This window comes from Pomacea canaliculata, linkage group LG14 (assembly GCF_003073045.1).
Source record: "Pomacea canaliculata isolate SZHN2017 linkage group LG14, ASM307304v1, whole genome shotgun sequence".
Classification (NCBI taxonomy): domain Eukaryota; kingdom Metazoa; phylum Mollusca; class Gastropoda; order Architaenioglossa; family Ampullariidae; genus Pomacea; species Pomacea canaliculata.
In genome coordinates, this window is record NC_037603.1 from 4,381,930 (window position 1) to 4,406,924 (window position 24,995).

A 24,995-nucleotide genomic window follows, 5' to 3' on the forward strand; every position below is an offset into this window, starting at 1 on the left:
TTTTTTCTTTTTTTGAAACTATTCTTGATTGGGTATGCATTCTGACATCTAGGAAATATAGTGAAATCATGCAAGTACGTGTCTGCTATACAAGGTGTTTAGCTACGATAAATGAGGATCTTAATGTAGGGGCAGAATTGAAATTTGAGTTTAACTGAGGCAATAAGGGATAGTCTTGGAAAGGAATACAGTATTTGAAAGAAGAAAATTCACTATCGCTCATACACAAACCTTCATTTTCCTTCTATTGTTCTACAATGTATTTTTATTTAGTACTTACACTTTTTAATAAATTGTCTTTGAAATATCATTTAATGGACTACATGACTGAGGTAAGTGTTTTATAGAGAAACCATGGGTTGAATTAACCAGAGTCAAGTGCGATTTACAGTGGGTGAGCTGGTGTTATTCAGGTACACACTTACAAATAAAATATTATTTACAAATACATTCATTTGTGAATCAGCCATTAAAATTGCTTGCGGTTATTAACAGGCTATATAGACACGTCCCAACAAAGCGAAAAGAGAGAATACCCTCCTTTCATAAACACGTGGACTCACCTGGTGGCACCTGAAGACCATGCTATTGTTATGAACATTTAATCTTTATGAAGACAACCTTTACTGTTTTTCAAGAAATTTTTTATATAATACAAAATGGATTCAAATTCCACACATACAATGCCTGTGCCCTACAAAAATATTCATCCACTGAACCTGTTATTACCTACGGAGATGTACGTGTCCAGTACAAAACTTTCACCAAATATGACCGGCCCTTCTTCAGAATACAGTTCTCGTTCCACCAGTGTGGCCACTACTGTTCAGCTGTCTGAAGGCAGGTGGAACTGCTCGGCCGTGCGATGGGAGGACATGCAGCATCACTTCCCGTGTAACTTTGTGTCTAACTGTGTGGGCGGCGAAGATGAAGCTGGATGCTGGTCAGGTGACGGCACGTGCAGCCCGGGGACATTCCAGGCTGGCGGCCGCTGCTTTTCTCTTTCATTTTTTAGTGATGAAGAAATGTCTTGGATCACTGCACATGAACAGTGTCAGAAGCGAGGAGGACAGTTGCCAAGTCTGAGCACAAGACAGGTGTGGGAATCGGTGACAGTTTTGGTGAGGACGGACCAATGCTCTCGTTTCTTCATTGGCGCGAGGTCAGCTCCTCCGACAATATCCGTGATGTAAGTACTTGACACTGGTTTTAATTTCTCTTCATTAATATAAGATGATTTACAAATGGCGCAAAAATAAAGTCATCAATAGCTTCTTTAATGGTTGGATAGTTTCTTTTTTTCTTATTTTGCTTATATCTTTCGCAGGTATAGAAACAGCTGGATTTGGTCAGACGATACAATCGCTCATTTCATCAAACTGTCTGCACTGGGGTTTCTTCCTCTTAATGTTGACCTTTGCACGTCTTTGTGGAATGGGATTGGAAACTACAAAAAAAGTAAACTGATGATGGTTCAGTGTCAAGAAACCTTTGTTGTTTCTTGTCTTTTGTGTGAGATCCAGGGAACTTTAAGTCCCTCTGAAAATTATGAACTGCCAGAGATCAGAACAACATCAAGCTTAATTTTCATCCAGGTCAAGAAATTTATATTTTATATGAATGTTGTAATTCCTTTGTTACACCACAAACTGCACAAACAAAACATATAGAAATAACTTCTTTACAATTAAAGGTTAAATACTAGTCAAGCAAACAAAGCCTCACGACTTAGACCGCAGACAAGTAATGGTGAATGAATATTATATAACAGCCAGTAAAAGATGAGGTACGTATAGGGACACTGACCAACATAAAGATAAGGTACGAGAGTAGAACCTAAGCAAAAGATGAAGGTATGAAGGTATATAGATACTGTAAACAGTGTAAAGATGGATTCTTTGTAAAGATGAAGATTGTAACTTGACAATATTACAAAATGAGTTTAGAACATTATTTAATGAACAGGAATGTTTTCAGAGAGAGTGTAAATGTAGCCTTGTAGTCCGAGTGACGAATGTGATGTGGAAGAGAGTTTCATTGCTTAGCAGCACAGATGGAGGACTTGCGGAGTTCGTATGTGACTGTGTGGGAGGAAGGAGAGAATGTGGGAGTCTGATGATGAATAAAAGTTTCAGGCAGGACTGCGGACAGACAAGATTTCAGTAAAGTTGTGGAGGGGGGAGCCTTCGAAGTATCTATAACATAGAGTTGAGAGCTTTGTAGTATATTGTAGCTTTAATTGCTAGCCAATGAAGGGAGTGAAGAAGTGGTGTGACATGTTCACATTTGCGAGTACAGAAACCGAGACGAGCAGCTGAGCTCTGGACTTTCTGAAACTTATCAATGAGGTGCTGTGGACAGCCAGCGAGAAAAGAGTTGTAGTAGTCTAGTTTAGACAGAACACATGAGCAGATGAGAATTTTAGTTGAGATGGACAGAGTATGGCAAGTTGAGCTGATCCTACGGGGCTCATGGTATGCAGCATAACAGATGTAAGAAACATGTTCATCAAGAGACATGTCAGCAGACATTAAGTATCATAAGTTACGTGTTGATGTAACAAAAGGAACATAAGAGACAGGCAGGGAAGGGTAAATTCTGTCTCTTCCTCTTTAAGAATTGAGAGCTTCTGTGTGTGTGTGTGTGTTTTAATAATTCAGTTTTAATTTGTTGTACTTCAACCATAGTCTAATACGACAAATACAATCTTGGCTGCTCTGCATCGCATGAATTTCCATAGAAAGTACTGTCTGTCGCGTAACTGTCCCCAACGTCCCCGATGCACGCTCGAAACCTAGTCAACTACCGACTTAGCTCTCTGGATAGTTTAATACCTTGACCTTTACAAACAAATCTCTAAATGATGCTAAATGTTGAACTCTTTTTTTCTAGTATTTAATATTGTTTCAAGATAAAATATTATATTTAAGTGTTTGACTTGTTGTGATCGTTATGTCTCATAAGACTTGACGTATCTCAACATAGGCTTAATATGTGTAACAGTCAGGGTACATACGGTGTCCCGATCATCACTTCACACACGTAATTCTGGCGTGTGACGAGGTCTCTAGATGCTGGGGCAGTACAGATGGCGCTACACACTCCTGTCCACATCCACTGACACCATTGCCTTCATTTCAATGTGTCGGCGTGCATCAGAGTGTCCCGTACACGCTAGTCTGTGATCATCGTGCTGACTGCAAAGACGGGAGCGACGAAGACTTCTGCTACTTTCCACCCTGCCACCCTTTGTCTCCTTTTCGATGTGCAGGCAGGAGGGTTTGTTGCTTCTCTGTTGACTTCTTACAGGGGATATTGTTATGATCACATTACAGAAGGTAGAAAACTTCAGCACTCAAGAAATTTCTCAAAATTAACGACTTTTTGTCATGAGAATAAGAATATTGAAGAAAACATTATTATTTAAACGTTTTAATTGTAATTTGAAAATTTAGTTTATATTATAGGTTTGTGTGATTGCTACAAATATAAAAAAACTCTATTGTGTGTACAGTGTGTCGAACAGTGGGAGCGCTGTAACGGACAAGTGGACTGCAATGATCATGCCGATGAAGACCGATGTCTAACACCACTCGTACATGAATACGACAGCCTTAAGTTAGAACTTCCCTTGAAAATTGATTTCAATTCGATGGGAAGGTTTTCTTTTTTACCATATAACAATCTTAAATTTAATAAATCAGAGATTTTTTTCTGTCCAGAATCACACTTCACGTGTGTCAGCCTTGAGCAGGTGTGTCTGCCTGTCTACCTCCGTTGTAACGGTGTCAACGACTGTCCTGGTCACGAAGACGAGGCGGCATGTGACAGGTACACGTGTTCAGGCTTCTACCGCTGCCGCGCCTCTCAGGTGTGTGTTCACGAGAGTCACGTGTGTGACGGATTACCATTGTCCTCTTCATGATGATGAAATATTGTGCAATGAAACATGTCCACAACTGTGTCTGTCACGGCTGGGCTTTTGGTTGTTCTGGTATCTTCCATGCTGCTAGCTACCCTAACGCTTCGATACGTTAATGCCAGTGGGACAGCAATGAACTTGATTGACTTTAAAAGTAATATCTACCTCGTTCATCTTATTCTAGTTTGGTGTAATATCACCAGGTTGCATGAGGTGACATTGCCTAATCTCCGTATTCTGGACCTAAGCAGCAATCAACTAACTCACTTTAGCAATAATTTGTTTACTGGTCTAACAAGACTAGAGTCTCTGAAGTTAAGTTTTAATCCATTGAATATTTTGTCTTTCGCGGACGCCAGACAAACATCGTCTCTGAAATTTCTCGACCTTTCTAACGTGTTACTTTCGAAATTAGAATTCGGTAACAGTCTCTTCTCGGCACTAACAACACTAAATCTTTCCGGTAGTAGCTTAGATCACGTGGCAGAATTGAGCTTTGAGAGAGCAAGAAGTTTAAGTTTCCTGGACCTCAGACGTTGCCCTATGACTATTTTTCCAAGACAAATATTTTACAATCTCACTAAACTACAGGAAATATTTGCTGACAACTACAAGCTGTGTTGTCCGGCCATACTGCCCCCAGGTTTCAACGTGCTCAACTGTCACGCTCCTTCCGATGAAGTTTTTTCTTGTGACGATCTGCTGCGATCCGGAGTCTACCGAGCAGGAGTCGCCATCTTTGCCTCACTGGCGCTGCTGGGAAACCTCAGCTCCTTGGTTTACCGTTTGATGTTGCACAAAACGTCAGGTAACGTCGGTATGACGTCTTCGTCACCAACCTGTGTGTGGCGGACTTTCTGATGGGTTTGTACCTGTCAATCATCGGTATCGCCGACTTCCGGTACAGAGGATCCTATGTCTGGGAGGATGTCGGGTGGAGAAACAGCAGTTTGTGCAAACTGGCAGGTTTTACGTCTTTACTGTCATGTGAAGTTTCCGTCTTCATCATCTTTCTCATTACAGTTGACCGCTTCCTTGTTCTCCGGTTTCCTTTCAGCCAGGTGCACTTTGGCAAACGTACAGCGCAGTGCGCATGCGCAGTGTCGTGGCTCACAGGTGTGGCCGTGGCGGTTGTGCCTCTACTGCCGATGACGTCACACTGGCAGTTTTACAGTCAGACAAGCATCTGTATTCCACTTCCTACCTCCAGGGTACAATTTCCAGGTCGCGTATACGCGTTCGGAGTTATTATTATTTTAAATTTTATTTTATTTCTTTTAATTCTTACTGGACAGGCTTTGATATATTGGTCTGTTCACACCAATTCTATGTCTGCACAAAATACATCGAAGGCAAGAAAAGAGGTTACTATTGCCAGACGTCTACTCACAGTAGTGATGTCCGACTTCTTGTGCTGGTTTCCTGTCGGCTTAACGGGAATCCTTGCGTCCAGCGGTATCCCTATATCCGGAGAGGTCAATGTGGGGATCGCCATTTTTGTTCTTCCTATTAACGCTGCGGTCAACCCATTTCTGTATACCATCAACATCTACCTGGAACGCAGACGCCAAAGAAGAGAGGAAGAAAGACGGAAGCGGCTCGTGAATCAACTAAAGTTTGCCAATGGATTCGCTGGTAATACAAAGACCACGTTAACTACTAATGACATTATTGGACTTCTCAAAACGTTGCTTTCGATGAAAACATTTTCGCATACAGAGCTGCATGAAATGTTGGAGGACACTGCTTAAGGCCCATTCCCACGCTGCAATGTTGGGTACTTAGCGGGGTTAGCAGCCCCCGTAAGGCCTTGCGAGTTGTGCACACGGCACGCAGAAAGGCCTTGCCGCTTAGTTGCAAGATTATAGCGCGCGTTTCTATTTTTCCGCAAAGCCGACCTACCTTGCAGAGCTGTAGCCAATCGGAATGCTTGAACACAGTAGGCTCCCTTTTCACATCAACAATGGCCATGTGGTCGAATGAGAACTGCATGAAGATGATTGGGAAATGGGAAAAATATCGTGTCTATTCGACACTGGAGACTCGGACTATAGAAACAGATGTAAAGCCAGAAATACCTGCACAGACATTGCTCGTGCTATGGGCAGTGGTATAGCTGGTAACAATTTTCTTATCTTTGCTTCGATGATTGTGTACTGTTTAGCGATTCAGTGATTAAAACACTGTTCAAGAATGATTGTGTACTGTTTAGCGATTCAGTGATTAAAACACTGTTAAAGAATGCATGTAGTTCAGTGAACGTGGAGGACGACATTCACAAAAAAGCGTCTGCACTCCCGTGAATCTTTTGAAGATATTTCCTTTAGCAGACACGAATATCCTAATCGGTTCCTTCGAGCTACCCACTCCCTCACCCACATCTTGTTTCCTAAAAGTATCTCGTCGTCGATGCTGCCTGCCATATTGTTAACTTCCCACAATGCACTGTGCGGATTGACGTCAGTTCGCAAGACACTTGTGTGGCCTTGCTACGTGGGAATAGGACGCATTGCGCTAAGATGTCTATGCGCAAGTTCTTGTACAAGAAACATTGCAGCGTGGGAATAGGCCTTTAAGAAAGAATAAGATATCACGCTCTTATATTAGAGTGATGAGCTCAGCACTTTCATTTTGTTCCAGGCACTCGCCTTACCACCAACTCCTCGACGTTTGCGCGGTTTTTTTTTTTTTTTTGTTTTTTCTTTTTTTACACAAAACAACCCTACATCTTTTGTAAGACTGTATATATTTAAATCATTTTAGCTCATAAAAATACACAAATAGTGTTAAAAATAGTTCCCTAGTAATTGGATTAATTAATACTTTCTATTATTTCGTGTTCTGGTTAGCGCTTCTGCTTACCAACATCTTTTTTGACCTCGGCCGAGGTCACTGCCGTGAAGTAAGCTCATCAATCTGTCTACTCACAAAAAACTAGTAATTAAACCACTGTTGAAAATCTTTTCACGTCCACTCCTAAGCCTGTCCTTAGCAGCGGCTGGCTCCTTAGGTCGAACTGCTGACCTCGCTCGTCTGAGCAGACCTCTGTAAACACCATCACGCTGTCTCCCATTTGGTAAAAGTGGACTCTCCCTACCTCCACGTGAATGGCCGTGACCCTGACCTGGCGCAAACGACCACCGTCCTGATAAATGCAACACCCAACTATATACATCTACTGTACTGCCGCACTCGTCCCCTCGAGCGTGTGCGAACTTAAAACTCCATGTTCCGTGTATCTCATCTGTCCCTGGATCTGGGTGTCGGCAGAGAAAGTCTGCGAAGCGTTATCCGTCCTTGATGTCCTGATTTCTTCGGTATTGCTGCAGAAATAGTGACCACCGCATCAACCATTTGTTTGGCCTGTTCCACATAAGCTAATGGTTGATGGTCACACTTGAGGACCAACCCATACAGGTAGTGTTCCTTTTTCTCGATGCCAAATGCGATCGCAGCAGTTCATTTAAATCGTCTTCCCCTTTTCTTGTTCTACTATCTGAAAAAAAATTCCCATTATCCATTCAGCAGGAGACTCGGCCACCATCGCTGTGCGGCTGTTATCTCTATGTCACAATCTGTGACAGGGCCTCAACTCTATTTTAGTTGAAAGCCAAAGCTGCAAGATTTATCCACCCCGCAAAAGAGAGCGACACAAAGGACAGTAAATGAGAGGACTATTGTAGGAGGGTTTAAATGAAAGTTATAACGGATCATGCTGATAATAATATATATATATATACCTACTTTCAAGGTATATTTTGCCGGTGTACTTCAATACATCTCACATCAAGTCTATAATTATATCTATAGATATAGACTCACGTTGTATTCAAAACAAACAAAAAGAAATTCAAACTTTAAGAGCAAACTCAATCTCTTGTTTGATAAATACTCGTTTCCTATGAAATGCTGATCTTTATAAGATATTTGAAGGTGATATCAAGACGCAATAGAAGGACAAATAAAAAGTACGAACAGTGCTTCAAGACAGTCAAAGCTAAACAGTATGTTCAATACGACTGTAACTACTAGTCGACTAAGAGGTTACTTGTTGAGTTCTGAGTGACCTGTGTGTTAAATAAGAGCGAACACGGGTACATCTCTAAAATGGCGGGCATAGTAATCGGTTGTCGTGTCTGTGAGTTGTGGACCGCTGCACTTTTTGCAGCAATGGGTAATCTTTCTCCTTTGCAAGCCGATTGCAAGATCAAGTACAACTTTATTTGCAGCAGGTCTAGAACAAGGCATCATATCAGTGTAATTTAACCAATGAGGCTATTAACGGTTATTTAGGTGAAAATGTTCCTAGGGAGTGACGACTGTATGTTGTTGAATTTGCTGGCAGCACGATGTTCGTAGCACTTAAAAACAATCACAATTCTCATCTGTCGAGTTTTTATGCAGTTACCATCTGCAAAGTATTTTTTAATTAACTTTTGCGGCAATTTGTAACATAATAATTGTATTTTATCTTTCTCTTTACATTTACATGTTTCGGTAAAATTAATTAAATCGCTATCTGACTGACACCGATTGCACGTTAACCACTGTTTAGGACGTACTGCACATGCGCGAAATACCCTTATTGAATGACCTTAAAATATTTATCTTTATTTTATGTTTATTAATCTAACAACCCATGACTACTAAAGTCTATGCTATAGTTTACAGACCTGCATATTTAACAAATGGTTATATTTGTGAGTGTGCCAGGCTTCTAGTCCAGTAAATGAATACATTACTACTGCAAGAACCTATAAGATAACTGTTTGTTGTTGTTGAAAGAATGTTTTAATGTCTGGGATGAGTAGATGACAGCCACCATTGTTAGTGACAAAATACAATCAGCAAAGGGTCTTTACCTCTAGCACTGATGAAATGTTAATCATCATGAAGCAGCCTAGTAAATATGGTAATACATATTTCAACGGCAATGTACACAAAGCGGACTATAAGATACATTGTTCTCATTTTTTGATAAATTCGAGAGTGTGCGAAGGACGTATCAACACAATTATAGTAAAGAAATCGGATATAGTAGGAGGCAGTTCTGTACAGAATGTACTAGAGGGTCAGTCCATCAGTCACTATCGCCTCTATAATATCCTATACTCAGACACACTACAGACTTCGCTACTCTCTCCTGCCTTTTCCCCAACTTCTGTGTCTCACCTTTGCCGATGACACCATGTCAGATATCATCGTGAATGCGCTTCATTATCTTCATTAATGTTATTGTAGCTCGTGTTTATTTACGAAGAAACTTTGTAGGTCGCTTCTATCTGCTTAATATGTTTTATTACCTAACGTTTTGGTAAACCTGTATATTGTACTACTACTACCACTACTACTGCCACTACCACTACCACTACCACTACCACTACCACCACTACCACTACCACTACTACCACTACTACTACTACTACTACTAATAATAATAATAGCAAAATTTGTAAAGTGCGTACACACACTCCGACTGAGCATGCTCTGAGCGCTTTAGAACATGGACAGCATACGAGGAACAGAAAAAAAACGATATATTTACTATAAAAGAATAAACTGTACTAAACGAAAATAAAATCAAATACAAAAAACACATAGAGGAACCAAATAATAACATGTAACTACGCTCACAGAACTCTTCTACCATTACAATCAAAGGGTCCGTCGTATTATACCCATGCAGAACCAAGGTAGGTGAACAATTAACCCTGTGGTTCGCTCAAAACTGACGAATTAACATATTCAAATCTAACAACAACTCTGTGGTTGACAACTTGTTATGGTCAGTTCTCCAGGAAAATAAATAATGCTTCAATGCTGCCCTTTGGTAGGAGAAGTGTAGATTCCACCCTCCCCTTGGGTTTCCACCATCCCCACACTTATTCTCTTGGTCGCTCTGGTGGTTGCTAGGTGACCTGACTGACGACGTTAGTATCATATGACGCCCATGTTTGTTACGTCAAAACCAAGGTCAGGGTCAGGTCAGTCCCATGCCCGGTCCGGGGTAGGGGGACCGCCGGCAGCAGCAAAACAGAACTTTTCCACCCGGTCCTGTCTTGAGCAGATGAGAGAGGTCTGGCATCTCGCGTTCGGTCCATTCTTTAATGTTGGTGACCCAGCTTTTCTCGGACGACCACGACGACGGTCCCTTCAAGGGTTCCTTGTAGGATCGTCTTGGACAGGGTGTTGTGGCGGGTGACGTGACGAACCAGGCGAGCTTGCGCCGTCACTGTTGCAGAAGGGGCTCATGTGGGCCACGAGGGAGGTTACGGTGCTCCGACGTATGCGTTGGTCTTGTGTTCGCGGTACGAAGATGCGGAGCAGCTTTCTCAGGCACTTGTTCTCAAAGGCCTGGAGCTTCTTTTCGTTGCGGCAAGCAGCGTCCAAGTCTCGCAGCGTAGAGTAGGATTGACACTACGAGGACTTGTAACAGCCTGTGCTTGTACTGAAGCTGATTGAGTTGCTTCGCCAGATCCTATCAGCCTGGACATTGCGGATGTTGCCATACCAATCCTGATACGGATCTCTGCTGTACAGCAACATCTCTATCAGGGTGGCACCCAATACTTGAAGCTGTTGACCTCTCCAGTTTCTGGCCGTTCATGACGATGTTGCTGCTGCTGTCGGTGGTGGAAATAATCATTACTTTGCTTTTTCTGAGCTTATTTCCATGCATAGGCCCCCGCTCGCCTGGAGAGTCTGTCCGTCAAATCCTGAAGTCGTTGTTACTGCCTGCATGAGGTCAATGTCATCTGCAAAGCGGAGGTTGCACAGGGGTCTGCCACCAATGGAGATTGAGGTAAGTGGTTGTGAGGTGTCTTGCATGATTTTTTCAAGGAAGATGTTAAAAATGGATGGGAGAGAGTAGGCACCCTTAGGACCCCGATCGTCATCGCGAAGAACTCGCCTAGTTGGTTGTTGAGTAGTAACCGCGCTGGAGGCGTTCTTGTAGAGTGCTGCTACCATCTGGATCAGTCCCTCCTCTATGTTGAATGATCTCATGACCTGCCAGAGTCCATCGTGCCAGACACGATCAAGCTTTTTTGAATCGATGAAGTTATGTATAGTTGACGTTGATGCTCAGGTGTTTTCTATCATAACACGGCAGTTAAAGATCTGTTCTACCGTGCTTCTTCCAGCCCTGAAGCAGCCTGTTCTTCTGCCAGCAGTTCCTCTGCAATAGTTTTAAGCGGTTGAGGATGATTCTGAGCATTACTTTGCTTGGGTGACTTATCAGACTGATGGTTCTGTAGTTCTGGCACTCCTCAGGTTCCTTTCTTAGGGAGTGGGATGATGATAGACTGAGCCCATTCTTTTGGCCATTTCTTTTCTTCCCATATCTTTTGACACAGTGTGGTGAAGGCCTTGGTTGTTGCGTCTCCTCCATGCTTCAGCAGCTCAGCAGGTACTTTGTCCACCAGGTGACTTTCCTCCCTTCAGACTGTGCATAGCTCTCTCACCTCATCAGTGAGGACTGGCAGGTCTTCAGCCTCTCTTGTCCCAGTCTGGTGATGCTGGAGAATGCTGGTGTCTGGCTCGATCTTGTAGTTGTACAAGTCTTGGCAATATTCAGTCCAACGACTTAGTACAGCAGCGTTTTCCGTAAGGAGCTGTCCGGCGCTGTCTTCGAATGACTGTGGCTGGTCGCTGCTGAGTCTTGGTGAGGGCCTTCAGTGTTTCATATGCCTTCTTGCTGTCTCCGGCTTGCCATGCCTATTTCCACGCTGCAACACTGGTCTTCGATCCAATCTTCTTTTGCTCCTTCATCCTTGTTCTGATCTGCTGGTTGACAAGTCTGTACTTGTCTGCTGACGTCGGTCTCGACCTCTCCTCTCTTCAAGGCTCTCCTTTCGTCGCAAAGATCAAGGATGTCGTCTGTCACCCAGGGTTGTTTGCGCTTCCTCTGCTTCCCCAGCACTTCGTCTGCAGTAGAGAGTAGCACCTCTTTGATACTTCCAGCAAAGGGCGTCTATGTCGCAGTCTATAGTAGCCAGGGCTGCAAATTTGCCCCCACCTGGCCTGAAGATCCTCTCTGTGTCCGGATCTTTGAGCTTCTCAAGGTTGATCGGATGCGAGGCTCTTATTGTTGTCACGTCTCAACTTCAGTTTCAACTTGAGGCTAGTGAGGACGAGGTTGTGGTCGCTGCCTATGTCAGCGCCAGGAAAGGACCTCGTTTTGTGCTTTGTTGATGCTTGATTTGAAACGCTGAGGCAGGCAAGATGAAAGTCAATCTGGTTATGGACCAGACCTCCCGGCGAATGCCACGTTACAGTTCTTGACTTCTTGTGCGGGTGGAGGGTATTGGCAATGGTGAGACGTGACTCTGAGCGAAATTCTAGTAGCCGTAGGCCTCTTGCGTTGGTGTGCCTAGGCCAAACTTGCCGACTGTTCCTGCCATTGTTGGTAAGCGTCAGGGCCGATCGTAGCATTCCAGTCGCCAAGGACAAGCAAGATGTCTTTCTTCGGAGTTTTCTTGATGATGTTGTCCAGCTCCTCGTAGAATTCCTCAAACCTCTTCATCTTCGTGTTCTGATGTTGGGGCGTACACTTGTATAATGTGATGTGTGCGGTCGAGCAGAGATTCGGATGGAGATAAGTCTGCTAGAGACTGGAGTGCAGCTGATGACAGTTCCAGCCACCTCCTTGCCTGACAATGAAAGCGACACCACGTTCATGCTTGATTCGTCTCCGCTGAACCAGAGCTTGTGGCCTTCATCTGTAGTTGACTCCCCGAAACCAGTCCATCGGACTTCTGCAAGTCCCACTATGTCCCAGCGGTAACGCTGTAACTCGTGTGTGAGTTCTTTCACTTTGCCGCATTGAAAGAGTGTGCGAACATTCCATGTTCCGATAGTAGTCCCTTGTGTAGGCAGCTTAATTGTAGACTTGGGTGTAGACTTGGTTCCAGTATCACACTTGTCGCCCCCTCCCTGGAGACCACCAGAGGGTGCGCGGTCGTTGGTGATCCGGGCCTCGACCGATCCGGCTTGTTACTTCTATTCTGTTTGCTACCATAAGTCCTTTCAGTGGGCTTTGGCGAACTTGGTGGCGCCCATCTCCTCTCAAGTATTTTGTATTGACGTGCATAATAACACGTCAGCCCCTCACAGCGTTTTGCCCGCCAGCAGAAGCGGTTACCGGGGTGTAGCCAGGTTAAGGACCTGGAGCCAGCTGTGAGAGTTGATTGCCATGTGAGGACCAGTGCTCCCGTCTGTCCCAAGGGGACACTGCTGCCGGAAAGTCAAAGGTGCTTCCTCTACTTAGACACCCCGGACACTCTCATAAAGGAGAGAAAATGACACATGACAAAATGACGTAAAATAAAGTGACGTCGAACTAAATGACGGTCCTCCAGCCAAAGGTCAGCGTCTACATGCAATACAAGCACAGTCCGCAGGCCAAAGATCAAACATGTCATATAAGCTGGAATGCATTCTATAGCACATAGCTGCACAGAACACATCCAACAGACGACATTCAGTCTATTGAACGACGAATGACCCCAGCACACACAAAAGTTCACCGATCCAACGGACATGAAGCTCACTGAACGCGCCGCCGATCGCCAGGCTGAAGGTGGACAAAGAAATTACGACGAATTGCAGTCATCAAAGCAAAGAGGCACTACACTCTACACACACGATGGCAGGCCCATCAAAAATTATACATAAGCACAAGTCCAACACCAGGAGGATGTTAGATAAAACAAAAAAGACGACAGAGCTCTTCCCCTTCCAGCCAGTTGGCCAGGGGACATCACTCTATCAAAACCAAGGCATTGTCGTATACACCATAGAATGACGCAAATCATTATGCAGTGGGTTGCGTCATCGAGTCAGGTGACTTCCACGTGCGATGGTACCGCAGTTCTAAATGCCAAAAGCTAACATTAAACAAATAAACAAACAACACGGAAGTCTGTACCGTGATTCTTTCATCTTCCTACCTCCAGACAGACTCAAAGCGCTTGACACATATTCACACAATGTCAGCACAGATTTTTAGTGCGAGAAACAAATGATAGACAAAATATATACATATAAGTATATACATGGCTTCATATACAAACACGCATACACACACGTCACACACATTAACACATACACGAAACATACCAAGACTAATAATAATTGTTAGTAACAAAATACTACAAAAAATTGTTTTTGGCGAAACATGAAATATTTACAGATTTCAACAATCTAACGCAAGCATAACATGGGGTCGTATTTCAAGTGATGTTCCTGAGTTGTCAGAATAGTTTAGTTTTAGAGAAACACACTGTTCTACCTTGGAGACACCAGGATGACTGTGGATGACTGGCTTCGTCCCCAGAAACGTCTTCTCACATTTCGATTCAGCCTTTCATTCTTCCGCATCACGCGTGCCTCGCTGTCTCCGCCATTGTTCCTAAGGCAGGCCCAGAGACAACCCCCATTGTCCCACTCCAGCGTCTGAGGAGTTCTTTTGTCACCTGGTCTTTGTGTTTTAATTGCACCTTGTAGTTAAGTTAACCGTTAGCAACTAATAAACAGCGGAACTAGTCGGTAACGACCGTTTAATGAGCACAGATTGAAAAACAAACTGCGACATTCTTGTGCATGTAACGACCGGGTGGATGTACAGGTTTTTCCTCGCCCTTTCCATCCTGTGCTTGCGGAGTCTTGACTTTTCCAAGTTGTCCTCCCTTCGTTTCTTCATCCCGTAACATTTATCTATGTGTGATTAAAGTTGATTAAAGTTGTTATCTGTACCGTTCATTTCGATGTTATTGTGGTGTTCGTTCATCAGATGTTGGACAGGAACGTCGTGTCCCTCCTCTGGCTGAGCGAGTGGGTGTGTGCTCGTGCCGCTGTGTGAACGGTTGCGATCGTGCATCAAACATTCTGCTTCTTTAAGCCCACCTGTATAGGTCAGAGTAAACACCAGTGACATGCTACAACCCACACTCCTTCATTAGCACACAGATGATTTCAGATGGTTCTTAGGCTACATACCAGTATCTGTTTTCAGCCCAAAATATAAAATATCTCAATTAAATTGTATTGACGTTTTGTTTCTTTTAGTCGCATTGTAAATTAGTTCATTCATTTTAATAAATGTTCTTTTTTTTTCTTCACTCACAACAGATCCTTCTAGAAAATTCCGAGAAGCAACCCCTGGAAATGATACATTGAACGAAAAAAAAAAAAACAAAAAAACAAAAACAAACACACAGCCAGGAAGCACGTCGTAACAAAACAAACAAAATAAAATGTCATGTACAACCAGCAATCAAAGTGTTCTTGTGAAAACAAAACAAGAAATCGATGAGATAGAGACTCTTTGTTTTCGAAGTGGATAGCCATTCAGAAAACCTTTTTGCTTTGCAGTGTCGGTGACATCAGTTTTATAAACAATGCTGTATAGAACAGCAACAATTAACTATAATAAATATAAAAAGCAACATTTGAATTAATAAATATTTATTTATACATATAAAAAATAAAGTAGGTAAATGTTTAGGACTAAGAGCTTGTAAAACTTGTGTTTTTGTTTTTAATTTCCTCTCTATGGACCTAGCATAATGATAATTCTCCTTTTCATTTACCGTCTGACATAAGAGGTAAAAAATATATCTGTATCTCTTTATAATTGCATCATTTAATTTTTTTTCAGTTGTTCTCTAAATGGTGCTAATTTGTTGTTTCTACTGTAGCTATGTGGGAGTAAGTAAATTTAATAGCATTATTATCAGCGACCACAAGGGGAAGTAAGGGTATAATAAATGTGCAGCCGTCACACATATGAGTGACGTCCCTTCTCCTAGAATAGAAGCAGTTGTCTGCAATTTTAGCATTTTAAATCAGTTTGTTTTGCTTTCAACCCATCTTTATTAACGGTGGGTAAAGCGCTAGTGATTGTAGGTTATCTCCCATTTAAGTTTTGTGTATGTGTGTTTGTGTTTTATTTTGGTTTTTCTTCTGAAGCTAATGCCTGACGTACGGTAGACATGCGTGTACATTTTAACGCTCATAAAAAAAGCTTTACCGTCTATCAATTATTGTTCACGAAAAGAGCTAAAAACAGAGCGAAGCTGTAATCAGCAGTGTCCAAGTAAGTATCTCGTATAAAGCAAACATTGAATGTGTTGGCCACCCTTGCACCCTCTCTATCTATTGCCGTGTGTTGGACCAGCAGAATGGGGTATTATAAGCTTCGTGTCTATGGGAGCCTCACACCGGGTATCTTTTTGCTGAACGTGTATATACACAAAAGAAATCCCTTGGCTGAACAAAATTCTTATGACACAGAAAAAAACATTTACTAAATGGTGTCATGTTTTATTAATTTGTACACGTGTAAACCAGCCAGTGTGATGGAGCGAGGTTTTTACTTAGTTCTGCACGGACCTACTCAGGCGACGTAACTCTTCTTGCAAAAGATAATTGTCGCCATGCGATTGGTCATGACGTCACTGGAGAGGGCGGGGCCTCTAGCTGTCAATTGTGACGCAGACCTCAAACAGACATTTCATTGTAGCTTGTGTTTATTTACGAAGAAACTTCGTAGGTAACTTCGATCTGCTTAATAGGTGTTTTTTATCTAACATTTCGGTAAACCTATGTATTGTAATTTCCATATTACTAACAGGTGAGTTCATTTATGAAATTTCCTCCCCACCAACCGTACGTTCCTGCTTGTGTGTGTGTTAAATGAAACACTTTAAGAATGTATACGGAGTTTTAATAATAATAATAATAATTATTATTATTATTATTATTATTATTATTATTATTATTTGTAAAGCGTGTACTCACACTGCGAAGGGCCATGCTCTGAGCGCTTCAGAACATGGACTGCATACGAGGAACTGGGAAAATAGCATATAAAATATAATAGAATAAACTGTACTAAACGAAAAATAAAATCAACTACAAAACCCACAGGTACCACAATCCCCACGATTATAGCCATGGTCGCTAGAATGGTTGCTAGGTGAAATGGCTGACGACGTTTCATCATATGACGGCCATGTTTGTTACGTCAAAACCAAGGCATTGTCGTATACAACATAGAATGACGCAAATCATTACGCAGTGGGTTGCGTCATCCAGTCGCGTGACTTCCACGTGCGATCGTACCACAGTTCTGAATGCCTGAAGGAAACATTAAACAAATAAACAAACAACAAGGAAGTTTGAATCCATCTTCCTACCTGTAGACGGACTCAAAGCAAAGCGCTTGACACACATTCACGCAATGTCAGTACATATTTTTACTGCCAGAAACAAATGTACGTATATACAAACTATATAAGTACATACATTCCTTCGTATACAAACACGCAGAAACACCTGTCACACACATCAACACATACACGAAACATACCAAGACTAATAATAATTTTTAATAACAAAATACTACACAAAAAATTGTTTCTGGTGAAGCATGAAATATTTACAGATTTTACCAATCTAACGCAAGCATAAAATGGGGTATTTCAAGTGATGTTCCTGAGTTGTCAGAATAGTTTAGGTTTAGAGCAGTGATGTCCAACCTTTTTCGGCCTGCGGACCATATCCGTTTCGGACAGCTGTGTCGCGGGCCACTTCTACGCAAAAATACAAAAAAAAAAAATAAAATGGAATAGAACAGCTACCATTTTCATTAGAATCAAGTTGTACTTACCATTAATTATGTAGTGATTAATGAGATATTTGAAGTTGTCTTGTTAAAAAAAAGTTAGAAATTGTCTGAAAATACATTATAATCGAGGTACCCCAAGTCGATCCGTCCTGATTTCCACAGGAAAATGACGAAATTCAAACGCTGTTTCGGTATTGCTTCCTTATCAGAACCCCATTGTTTTATACCTTGCTAGAAAGCCCGGAGTCTGTATTTTCAATCTCTTTAACGACTGATTCAAATATTAATCAATCAAAAGATCATTAATCTCCTGTGGAATGCAGCGTCCCTCGTTCTCAAACATTGGTTTCCTCCCAAGACGAAAATCTAGAATGAAATCCACCGAAAGATTGAGAGACGCCCCTACGAAGGGATTAATACTTCTCCTTCCCTTTTCTTCGTTTTCTTTTTTTTTCCTCTGAGGTTTTCTTTATTACTAACATGCCGATTTCCTTTACTGTGGGCAGAAGCTTCGTGGGCCGGACGGCACCGTGTCGCGGGCCGCAGGTTGGGTATCCCTGGTTTAGAGAAACACACTGTTCTACCTTGGAGACACAAGGGTTACTGTGGATGACTGGCTTCGTTCTGGGCAAAATGTTGTCAAACCTATTCTGCCAGTCCTGTCAGTATCAAGAAGGTTCATTCTTTTTTTGTTCCAGTACCATTTGTTTGTTTTTTTGGTTTTGTTGTTGTTTTTTTTTATTTTTTTGGAGTTGGATGATCCGGAAGCTTCTTTCACAATGATTTACATATTGAGCATATAGTGGCTACTTTGATTCTGAACATAACAGTTTGCAATATCATTACTTGTAACGCAAGTGTTTTCCAGTTTGTAGAACTTGTCAACACTCTGCTGTTTTTCCTTCAGTGCGATACTTTAAAACTCTCCGCTGCCAAAGTGTTGAGCACTCCTGTTCAGAAGACTGATTTTTCAGTCAAGGCAATTCAGAGATATCACTCGAAAATACAAATACAGGAACGAACTGATGTTAAGTAATAAATTTTAGTCCTTCTAACTAGATGGGTTTTGTGCTCCTTTAAATGCATAAAAGTAAAGTGAGATGCAATAAAACAGCGAAATACTATGCAAAAGAGAGAGAAAAAAAGAATATTTTTGTTGGTTTTTCTTTTTACACAGTACAATTTAAGGCTTTATTGCAAGGAAATACTGTAATTTCTTGATCCCTTAAATAGCTGAGAAAAGTATTTTGTTCTGTTTTTGTTGAAACTATTCTAAAAGTAGTTTTTTTTTCAAACAACGCTTACTGTTAAACATCAACGCGCGCACGCACGTACACGCAATAAAAATAAATAAATAAAATAAGACGCTAACAGAACAAGAGGAAAAAGGAGAAATAATTTAACGAGAACAGTTCTAAAGCGAGTAATTTTTAAACTTGAAAATTATTTTTTTTATTTCTAAGTTTTGATTTGAAGTAAAACATTTTCTGTTTTACCACAGAAATACTAAACACTAGGTGGCTCTAACGAAACACAAGACATTCGGATAAAAGAGACTCTCCAAAGAAATTTCAGTCAATGCCCGCTGCCTTTACATAAAAACATTTTAAAGTAACAAAAATAAAGTTACCAGAAAAGCAAAATAAATTAAAAAGAATTTAAACTCCGAAAATCGTTTTTCCGCGAATGTTATTCGACTTTGATTGTCCCGACAGTGAGATGCGTGTGTCTGCCACCCACTGATTAATGGCGGTCTTACAAAGCTAATACAGAAAATAAAAGACAAAAAGTTGAGAGGACGAAGCTTTATAAAGTGGAGTATCGACACACAGCTGAGTCACTGCCATGCTTTGCCTCACCGTGAGTCGTCAGGTGTGCTCAGCGACTACACTCTTCTGTAGTATTCTATAGCTCGCAGCCATCTCAACATTACTATTATTAAGTAGTTGCAGAGTTTAAAAATCTTTGTAAAATCAATGTCCTTCGATAAAATCAGTGAATGGAAGAAAATAGTAAGAAAATAACATTATTACCGTAGGTTATGGTAAATTTAAACGATATCATGACGAGCTGTTGATTTCGACTGCAAAGTAATGTGAACAGACTCTGTTACTAGAAAGAATTATAGAAGGAATAATTAGAAGGTAACTATACATCGTTCGAACAAAAATTTTGTATACATAACAAGCAGTTCTGTGAAATGAGTCAACAAACAGTTTTATGTGCTGCATTAGATTGTTTAATCATCGATTTCATACAAAATCTGTTAGAAAACACACCTGGCATCGTAACTATGAAGCGAGGGAAGGTCGTTGGCCTCGAAAAAGGTGAAGAACTAAGTGTCTTGTTTCCAAAGCCATGTGGTGGTGTTCAGACCTCACAAATGTTGTTTTACTTCTAGAGCCGTAGTTACAAGGTGACAAAATTACCCTTGAGTTCAGAGACAAGAAATAGTGTCGGTGGGATTGGACACTGCTTTATCCATGTTCGCCTGAAAGAACGACCTACTCTCACTTTATATCCACTGACCACTTTCCTTGCCTGCGTGAGCCAACTTTTTTATATAATTTTGACCAGTGGCACTCGTCACCTGATAGCTCTGTTGTTCCGTGACTGTTCCCATAAAAGATTTCTAAGACTGTTATTTACATGACTTCAAAACACAAGACTTCCGTTTTGTTGTAACAAATCAGCAACAGCAACAGCAACAGCCTTCTTTGTTTTTTAATGAATATTCTGCTGCTGATAATGATGACGACAATAATGATGACTTTTTCATGAATAATTTTTATATTATTTTTTTTTTTTTTTGCAGATGCGAAATCATGAACAAAATAAATTTTGTTACGAATATTTATTTCCTAGTTTGCTTACTTCAAATCAATGTCGTTGCAAAAACCAGCGACAACAAAAAATTAGAAGAAGAAAATATTCCCAAGGGCATAGTGCTGCAAGATTATCTCCCATTTTCACTAGAATCTACCAGTCTGTTTGATTTCAAACACACTGACCGTTACGTGTCTGTAGAAAAAGGTGAAGATGACAAGTCTGATAACGTGGTGACACACGTACATGGTGTGAGCAACACCAGCTCTGCCACCGAGCCACTGGCGAGTGTCAATACGTTTGACGACCTGACTACAAGTTTACCTTCACCTCATTGGCACTTACAGCTTCACGAATGTGCCAACCGCTCGCACATTTATCCCGTGAAGGGGAGCGAAGGGAGCATCCTCATTTCGCTCACACAGACAGACAACTCACAGACATACTCGGTCGTCCTTTCCTGCACCATCGAGCTGCAAGTTCCCCAAGGAATGGTGGCTCACGTGTGGACGTCAACAAAAATAACAACGGGTGAAAAAAAAGTCATTTTAACTGATGAAGACAAAGTGGTTATATTTGATGATGATGTCAACGTCCTCCCCACTCAATTTTTCACTTACTCCAATATTGTGAGGCTTCAGCTGATGGTAAGTAGCAAAATATACGGTTTTCAGCTGAACGTGAACTTCACGGCAGTCCCACAAGGAACTCGTCCACAACTCACCACTACCTTCCTCTCCTCAACTACAGGTATTTCATTCAGATTACAAGACATCTGTTACTCTTTGTTGCCAGACGCTTGTCCACTACATTTTATGGCTATTTCTTTGTACTTAACTGTGGGTATTTTTTTCTGATTCATATTAAACATGTTTATTTGTGTTTTATCCTGTTTGTTATCTGCCTCTAAAATATCGCTCTTTCAATTGTGTTAGCTAGTTTTTCTTAGTTATTTATAACAGTATTATGGTTGTTTTAGTCATACAGCAATTTCTTGATGTATCTTTTGTAATTGGTGACAACGTACCCAAATAAGAAAAAGCGTTCGGTATTTAGCTACGGTTCTATTTGTCCTCTAGCCAAGTTACAGTTTTATTTTTTCATTACATATTAAAATAAAAACACAATATAGCTGCCAAGAGTTTTAAGACAAAATGTGTGAGCCTTCCTTCATATTATGATAGTTTCAGGAAGGCTCACACATTTTGTCACGTGTAACAAGATGCTTAGTGTTCTCAAGAAGCTGGTGATCACAATCTCTGACTAGCAAAAAATCCGTGGATTTTCTTTTTTTTTTTCAAGTTATTCCTGATTGGCCATGTATTCTGACTTCTACGAAATATAATGAAATCATGCAAGTACGTGTCTGCTATACAAAGCATTTAGCTACGATAAATGAGGATCTTAATGTGGGGGCAGAATTGAAATTTGAGTTTAACTGAGGCAATAAGGATAGTCATGGAAAGTAAGACAGTATTTGAAAGAAGAAAATTCACTATCGCTCATACCCAAACGTTCATTGTCCTTGTTCTACAATGTATTTTTATTTAGTACTTACACTTTGTAATAAATTGTCTTTGAAATATCTTTTAATGCACTACATGACTGATGTAGGTAAGTGTTTATTGAGAAACCATGGGTTGAATTAACCAGAGTCAAGTGCGATTTATAGTAGGTTTGCTGGTGTTATTCAGATACACACTTACAAATATAAAAAAATATTTAGAAATATATTCATTTGTGAATCAATCATTAAAATTGATTACGGTTATTAACAGGCTATATAGACACGTCCCAACAAAGCGAAAATAGAGATTACCATCCTTTCATAAGCACGTGGACTCACCTGGTGGCACCTGAAGACCATGCTATTGTTATGAACATTTATCTTTATGAAGACAACCTTTACTGTTTTTCAAGAAATTTTTTAATAATAATACAAACGGATTCAAATGCCATACAATACAATGCCTGTGCTCTACAAAAATATTCATCCACTGAACCTGTTATTTACCACGGAGGTGTACGTGTACAGTACAAAAGTTTCACCAAATATGACCGGCCCTTCTTCAGAATACAGTTCTCGTTCCACCACGTGTCGGCACTACCTGTTCAGCTGTCTGACGGCAGGTGGAACTGCTCGGCCGTGCGATGGGAGGACATGCAGCATCACTTCCCGTGTAACTTTGTGTCTAACTGTGTGGGCGGCGAAGATGAAGCTGGATGCTGGTCAGGTGACAGCACGTGCAGCCCGGGGACATTCCAGGCTGATGGCCGCTGCTTTTCACTTACATTTTTAGATAAGGAAGAAATAACTTGGATCAATGCACATGAACAGTGTCAGAAGCGAGGAGGACAGTTGCCGAGTCTGAGCACCAGACAGGTGTGGGAATCTGTGACAGACATTTTGGTGAGGACTGACAAATGCACTTATTTGTTCATGGGCGCCAGGTCAGCTTCTCCGACAATATCCGTGATGTAAGTACTTGACACTGATTTTTATTTCTATTCATTAATATGACAAAATTTACAAATGGCGCAAAAATACAGTGATCAATAGCTTCTTTTGTGGTTTTATTGTTTTCCTATTTCTTATTTCGCTACTATCTGTCGCAGGTATAGAAACAGCTGGATGTGGTCAGACGATACAATCGCCCATTTCTTCAAACTGTCTGCACTGTGGCTTCTTCCTCTTAATATTGACTTTTGCACGTCTTTGGGGAATGTATCTATAAACTACAAAACAAGTAAACTGATGATGGTCACGTGTCAAGAAACCTTTGTTGTTTCTTGTCTTTTGTGTGAGATCCATGGAACTTTAAGTCCCTATGAAAACAATGAACTGCCAGAGATCAGAACAACATCAAGTTTAATTTTCATCCAGGTCAAGAATTGTATATTTTATACGAATGTTGTTATTGCTTTGCTACACCGCAAACAGCACAAACAAAACATGCAGAAATAACTTCTTTACAATTAAAGGTTAAATACTAGTCAAGCAAACAAAGCCTCACAACTCCTGAGATGTACAGAGTACGGCAAATTGAGCTGATCTTACGGGGATCATGGTATGCAATATGACAGGTGTAAGAAACATGTTCATCAAGAGACATGTCAGCAGACATAATGTAACCTACGTTACCTGTTGATGTCACAAAAGGAACATAAGCATCGCCTTCACGAACAGAGAAAGGCAGTGAAGGCTAAATTCTGTCTCTTCCTCTTTAAGAAATGAAAGCTTCTGTTTTTTGTTTTTTTGTTTGTTTATTTGTTTTTTTATATAATTCAGTTTTAATTTGTTTTACTTCAACCATAGTCAAATGCGAGAAATATAATCTTTGCTGCTCTGGAAAGCCGGAATTTCCATAGAAAGTACTGTCTGTCGCGTAACCATCCCCAACGTCCCCGGATGCACGCTCGCTACCGCTCAAGCAGCCGCACAAACACACAAACACACAAACACACAAACACACAAACACTCGCTAGGCCAAGACGGCGCGAGACGTTCTCGTCGAACCGCAGCTAGGCGGCAGACCACAGAGAAATAACAAAGTCTAAATGAATGGTGAAAAACAAACAAATTTATTACACACATAAAATAATATTAAGGAAACGTCTCAGACACACATGCACACCCACATTTTAAGAAAAAACTCAGCTCATGCGTGACACGCACCGCGGGTCAGGGCTATTCGGTTCGTCGGACGGACACGCTTACACAAGATGAACGGTCACGTGATTCCCCCATCCGCACTCTAACCTAAGATCTGCGAGGTACGGGAGGCACAACGCAAACAGCAAAACAAATGGCCGACACGCGACGCTGTCCATGAATGAGACTGTACTGGTTGTACTGTGGAGAACATGACAATCGCCCACAGTAGGCAAGAGCGGCAACCACTCAGCTGCCGCGTGTATCCATGTCTTCCTCCCGTAGATGCTGGTTAAGGGACGACCTAGTGTCTAACATCAGTTTACGGACAGTGAACCCAGACCGGCACCACAACCCCTCAGCTCGTCGACTACCCGTCTTAGCTCTCTGAATAGTTTAATACCTTGACCTTTACAAACAACTCTCTAAATGATGCTAAATGTTGAACTCATTTTTTTCTAGTATTTAATATTGTTTCAAGATAAAATATTATATTTAAGTGTTTGACTTGTTCTGATCGTTATGTCTCATAAGACTTGACGAATCTCAACATAGGCTTAATATGTGTAACAGTCAGGCTACATACAGTGTCCCGATCATCACTTCACACACGTGTTTCTGGCGTGTGACGAGGTCTCTAGATGCTGGGGCAGTACAGATGGCGCTACACACTCCTGTCCACCACCACTGACACCATTGCCTCCATTTCAATGTGTCGGCGTGCATCAGAGTGTCCCGTACACGCTAGTCTGTGATCATCGTGCTGACTGCAAAGACGGGAGCGACGAAGACTTCTGCTACTTTCCACCCTGCCACCCTTTGTCTCCTTTTCGCTGTGCAGGCAGGAGGGTTTGTTGATTTTCTGTTGACTTCTTACATGAGTATTGTTATGATCATACTACAGAAGGTAGAAAACGTCAGCACTCAAGACATTTCTCAAAATTAACGAGTCTTTGTCTTGAGAA

The 24,995-nt window shown here is 41.3% G+C and overlaps 2 protein-coding genes across 2 annotated transcripts in view; one reads left to right on the forward strand and one right to left on the reverse strand.

Moving 5' to 3' along the window:
• The window catches only part of LOC112555189, a 320,962-nt gene that overhangs the window by 156,069 nt on the left and 139,898 nt on the right, over positions 1–24,995 (reverse strand). The window lies entirely within an intron of this gene.
• Positions 22,040–23,343, forward strand: LOC112555538. The gene is made up of 2 exons (XM_025223972.1): positions 22,040–22,856; positions 22,995–23,343. The coding sequence occupies exons 1-2, from the start codon at positions 22,255–22,257 to the stop codon at positions 23,341–23,343; spliced, it is 951 nt and encodes a 316-aa protein (XP_025079757.1). The 5' UTR covers positions 22,040–22,254.